The 5,808-nt window shown below is 38.2% G+C and overlaps 1 protein-coding gene across 1 annotated transcript in view; it reads left to right on the plus strand.

Moving 5' to 3' along the window:
* Nucleotides 1-5,808, plus strand: part of Ptgr1 (prostaglandin reductase 1) — a 30,598-nt gene that overhangs the window by 5,326 nt on the left and 19,464 nt on the right. The window contains exons 4-5 of the mRNA XM_015492204.2: nt 1,027-1,083; nt 5,198-5,365. Coding sequence (XP_015347690.1) covers nt 1,027-1,083; nt 5,198-5,365 — 225 coding nt within the window. The remainder of the gene's footprint in view (nt 1-1,026; nt 1,084-5,197; nt 5,366-5,808) is intronic.

Genomic DNA, 5,808 nt, shown 5'->3' on the forward strand with positions numbered 1-5,808 from the left:
AAAAAAAAAAAAAAAAAAAAAAAAAAAAAAAGAAAAAGAAGCTAAGCCCCAATTCACCCATTTCATTTGTGGTAAATAATTTGGACAGAAGTTGCTGAGACTAAAGCCGGATATTCTTGCCTTCCATTGACTTGTGTTCTTTTAATTTAGGTTATCTGTAATTGACTTAAATTTATATACTAGTAAATAACTCGGGATTGGGGGAATAAAAAGCCTTCCAGGCAACAAATGCCTCAGTAATTTTTGCCAAAGTAAGTAATATATTCATCCTTCTTTTAAATATTTTTTTCATGCTGAGCATGGTGGTGCACACCTATAATCCCAGAAACTCAGGAGACTGAGGCAGGAGAATCACAAATTTGAGACCAGCCTCAGCAACTTAGTGAGGCTTCAGCAACTTAGTGAAACCCTATCTCAAAAAATGAAAAGGGTGGGGGATGTAGCTCAGTGGTGAAGCACTCCTGGGTTCAATCTCCAGTACCAAAAAGATAAATAAATAAATTCAGAGTTATAAAGAATTTTACAGATTCAAATCTGAAGTGTAAAATGCAGTGTTTTTTTGTTTGTTTGTTTTGTTTTTTTTTAGTTGTCAATGGATTTTTAACTTTGTTTATTTATATTTGGTGCTAAGGATCGAACCCAGGGCCTCACACATGTTAGGCAAGTGCTCTATCATTGAGCCACAACCCCAGCCCCTAAAATTCAGTTTAAAAATGTTAACTAGCATCCTTTTTTTGTTTGGCTAGTATTTTAGGTATATTTTTAAAGTTATTGATAGGAACTCACCTCCAATTCAACACGGTGGTAAGATTCTCCTGTCCAGTCATAGGAAGCTACTGCCAGAGTGCATCTTAGGGGTCACAGAACAGAACTGCCCCTAACCATTTCACCTGATTGTGCCACCCTTGTGTATCTGGGTTTTATTTCTGTACATACTTCCCCAATGGTTTGTTCATTTCGCTTGAAATTCAAGACGGTTTTCCCCACATGCTCTTAAAACTAAGAATGGAATTTTATTTTTTTCAGAATAGCATCCAGAAAATTGAAGGAAGGTGATATAATGATGGGGGAGCAAGTGGCCAGGTAATTATTTTCATTTGTCCCAGTGCTTGGGAAATACACTTCTTCCTGACCTCTTGCTGGGTCCTGTCTCTGTTCATTGCTCCTACTTGAGCCTGTATAGTTCACTCACTTTTTGATTTGAAAAGCCCCTTGGGAGATTCTGTCCACTTCCTGACTAACCAAGACGGAGGGAAGATGTGAAATTGTCAATCTTGCCTCACTCTGCCATCCTTACTTTTAATTACTTTCTTAAACAAATGTATTCATCCAATTCATGATTATTGTAAAAACTCAAATAAACCAAAAATTTAATCTTGAAACTGAACGGTAAAGTCAGTTGTTGTTAATGGATTGTTATTTCAAAAATTGTTTAGTGCACATAGTTTTATATAGTTTTAAGTGGGAATATATGCCATTCAACAAATTGCTTTTTTTCTCATTTACTACGTCATAGATATCTTTTGTTGACAGTATATAAATATATAATCTACCTTTATTAAAAGTTGCAAATTATTCCATTATACTCTGACATTTAACAAATCTGCTACTGATACAACTGTTTTTTTTTTTTCTACTACAAATAATTCTTCAGGGAGCATGTATGTATCTGTGTATTCTTTGTCCACTTGGAGAAGAAGGCTTTGCATTAAATTCTCAGTAGTATAAATTCTAGCTCAAAGGAGATGAATATTTTTAATTTGAAAAGGTCACCACAATTTGCCCTTCAAAAAGATAGTATGGGCCAGGCATGGTGACGCAGGCCTGTAATCCCAGGGGCTCAGGAGGCTGAGACAGGAGGATCACCAGTTTAAAGTCAGCCTCAGTAACTCAATGAGGCCCTAAGCAACTCAATGAGACCCTGTCTCTAAATAAAATACAAAAAGGGCTGGAGATGTGGCTCCGTGGCCGAGTGCTCCTGGGTTCAATCCCTGGTAATCACCCACCTCCCCCCACCAAAAAAAAAAAAAAAATAGTATGAGCCTGGATATGATCTTGCACACTTGTAATCCCAGCTTCTGAGGTTGCTGAGGCAGGAAGATTGCAAAACTAAGGCCAATTTAGGCAATTTAGGGAGACCCTATTTCAAAATACAGTACAAAGGGCTGGGGATGTAGATCAGTGGAAGAAGTGTTATCTAGCATACACAAGGTTCTGGGTTCAATCCCAGTACTGGGTTGGGGAGGGTTGAGTATACACTCCCACCACCCAGTAGTTTTAAAGAACCTCTTTCCTTACACGTATGCCCATCCTTTTTTTTTTTTTTTTAAGGAAATTCTTTCAGTATTTTTTTTTTTTTTGCAGTTGTAGATGAACAGCATGCTTTTATTTTGTTTGTTTTTATGTGATGCTAAGGATTGAACCCAGTGCTACGCACATGCTATGCAAGTGTTCTGCCACTGAGCTACAATCCCAGTCCACACATATGCCCATTCTTTTCCATCTTGGTTTTGTTGTGTTGTGCTTTGGGGCTGAGGTGCTGCACTGGGAATTGAACCCAGGACCTTGTGCATGCTAGGCAAGCACTCCACCATTGAGATTTACCCCCAGCCCTTTCCATTGGTGTTGGCAATCTGAGATGAATTTGTTGATACTTCATGTTTAGTTTGTATTCCTTTCATTACTAGTGATGTTGACCTTCATTTTGTAAGTTAATTATCAGTTTTCTTCTCTGAATTATTTGTGTCCTTTGCTGTTTTCCTTTAGGACTCTTCCTCTGTTTTATTGATTTGCAATTCTTTTTGTATGTCAAAGGCATTAGTGTTGCAAATATTTGGGTCTCTTTATCTTTCTACAGTATCCAATCATAATTTAAAAATTTTAAATATTTACAATTATGGCCTTTTGATTGCATCTTATGCTTAGAAAACTTTTTCACCTCTGAAAGGGTTAAAATATTCATTCATGTTTTCTTCTATATTTTTAGTTTAATTTTACACTCAAATTTGCTAGTCATTTACTTTTTATGTTGGCATAAGGAGTGAGGTGTTTGTGTCTTCATGACTAGTGGATTGGCATAATCTATTTGTTCAAATCTTATTTGGATTTTTATTGATATTTCAATGACCTTGTAGATTGATTTAGAAGAAACTGATATTTTTATAGTCTTTCTCTCCAAGTACAGGGTGTGCTTTTCCATTTATCCATTTTGTCTTATATTCCATTACCAGGGTTCTTCCCACAGATTTTTTTGGGGAGTCTTGGGGGTAGGTACCAGGGATTGAACCCAGAGATACTTCACCACTGAGCCACATCCCCCTGCCCTTTTATTTTATTTTATTTTTGAAAAAGGTCTCACTAAGTTGCTTAGGGCCTCATTAAGTTGCTGAGGATGACCTCAAACTTACAATCCTCCTGGGATTACAGGCGCATGGCACTGCACCTGGCTTCCCATAGGTTTTATACATTTCTTGCTAATAATCAAAGAATGAACATGTATTGTGTTTACTGAATTGGCAGAGACCTTTAAAATCATAATACTCAGTAATGGAGATGAAGTGATGATACTTTCACTCATTGGGTAATATCCATTAATGGATGATGATACATTATCAGTCCAGAAGTTGGCACAACTGTCTAGAAAGAAAACTGTCAATAGGCATCAAGAGTTACAAATGTTTTCGTACTCTTTGACCTTGTAATTTTACTTGTAGAAATGTTGTCTAAGGAAAAAGTAAGTTCATATTTATCAGTATTAATTAAAATGTAATTTACATTAGGAAGGATACTGGGAATAAACTAATGAATAATTAAATTCATTATAATTTTTGGGGGGGGGATTAAACCCAAAAGTACTTTACCACTGAGCTACACCCTTATCCCTTTTCATTTTGAGACAGAGTCTCCCTAAGTTGCTGAGGTTGACCTATAACTTGCAATCCTCCTTAGCTTCCCAAGTCATGGGATTACAGGCATACACCACTGTGCCTGCTGCTTGTTATAGGTTTTTAAGGATTCTTAATGACATGGAGAAAAGCAAAAATTACATAGACCAATATAGTGTTGATAGTTAAATTTGGTTACAAACGTTACTTCATACGAGCACAGTGACACACACCTGTTGTAATCTCAGCAACTCGGGAGGCTGAAGCAGGAGGATTGCAAGTCCAAGGCCAGCCTTAGAAATTTAGAGAGGCCCTAAGCAATTAGTAGGGCCCTGTCTCAAGAAATAAAAAGGGCTGGGGATATAGCACAGTAGTAAAGAACAAAAGCAAAAACAAAGCCTTGGTTCAATCCCTGGTACCAAAAAAAAATTTACTTCAGTTGTGTAAATATGTATAATATACATCTTAAAGGATATCACTAACATTTCCATAAAATACACAAAGATATTAGCAATTACCTTTGTGTTTGTGGATTATAACTGATATTTTTATCTTACCTGTTTTACATTTTCTAGAACAAAATGTGTTATATAATCTTATGATCTGGGGGAAGATAGTAAAGAATAGTGAGAGTGCGAAAAAAATAAAAGAACTGAGACGGAAATGGGGCAGCTCAGAGAGGGAGTCAGGAATAGCTAGGAGCAGTCAGTGTCCTGCAAACCCATGGGAAGCGTTCATGGTGAGCTTCAGTGTTGAATGGAGTACAAAGACAAAATGGGGTAGTGATTAAAGGATGGCCACTGGATTGGAATCGGGAGGTTGTCGAGACCTTCATGGAACAGTGGTGGCGGAAGGCAGGTTATTAAGAAAATGGGAAGTGAGGAGGATCAGCTTCAAAAGCAAATAGAAGGAGGAAGGTGGGAAGATGAGAAGGAGCGTAAGAGGTGGCAGAATGAGCCTGCGCACATGCTGAAGCAAAGGCGGTGGAGGGGGAGGTGTTAGCGATTCAGGAAAAAGGAAGGCAAAAGGTAGAGGCGAGGCCCTGAAGAGAAGAAGCTGCTGTCCAGGCCACCTGGAGGCAAGGAAGGAGGCTTCTTGCTTAAAAAGGAGAGAAGTGGGTGAGGCGAGGATGGACTTCTCTTTGAGGGACCCCGTGCGATGATGACTAGGGGTAACTGGAGAGGTGACAGGATGCCACTCATGGAGGTCAGCCTCGGGCCCATTCCTGAACACTAACAACACTAACGTCACAGTATCCTGACCCCTACAAAAGGGAAGAGGTGTCACATGTCTTGATGTGCTTTACCTTTCAGAGTTGTGGAAAGTAAAAACTCAGCATTCCCCAAAGGAACTGTTGTACTGGCTTATTTGGGCTGGACAACGCACTCCATCTCTGATGGGAAAGGACTGGAAAAGCTGCCTACGGACTGGCCAGATTCACTACCACTGTCTTTGGCTCTGGGGACAGTAGGTATGCCAGGGTGAGTTTCATGAGTATATTTCATTTGTTTGAATGCCTGACCCTCGGTTTTTCCAAATTGTTTGGTCCAGAACTTGGTCCACAAGAACAGACATGAAGCATTATAGGCCTAGAATCAAAAAAGTTGAACTCAGAGCAGAGAGGAGAATGGTGATTAGCAGGAGCTGAGGGCTAGGGAACTGGGGAAACGCTTGTCAAAAGATATAAAATTTCAGTTAGACAGGAATTTCAAGAGATGTACAACATGGTGCCTATAGTTAACAATATATTGTATACCTGAAAATTGCGAAGAAGGTAGATTTAAAATAGTCTTACTGTTCGAAGTAATGTATATTAATTAGCTTGATTGAGCCATTCATATATACATATTTTTTTCAAAACAACCCATTGTACATTATATATATATATATATATATATATATATATATATATATATATACCATT

The sequence above is a fragment of the Marmota marmota genome, unplaced genomic scaffold (assembly GCF_001458135.2).
Source record: "Marmota marmota marmota unplaced genomic scaffold, marMar, whole genome shotgun sequence".
In the NCBI taxonomy this organism is placed as follows: domain Eukaryota; kingdom Metazoa; phylum Chordata; class Mammalia; order Rodentia; family Sciuridae; genus Marmota; species Marmota marmota.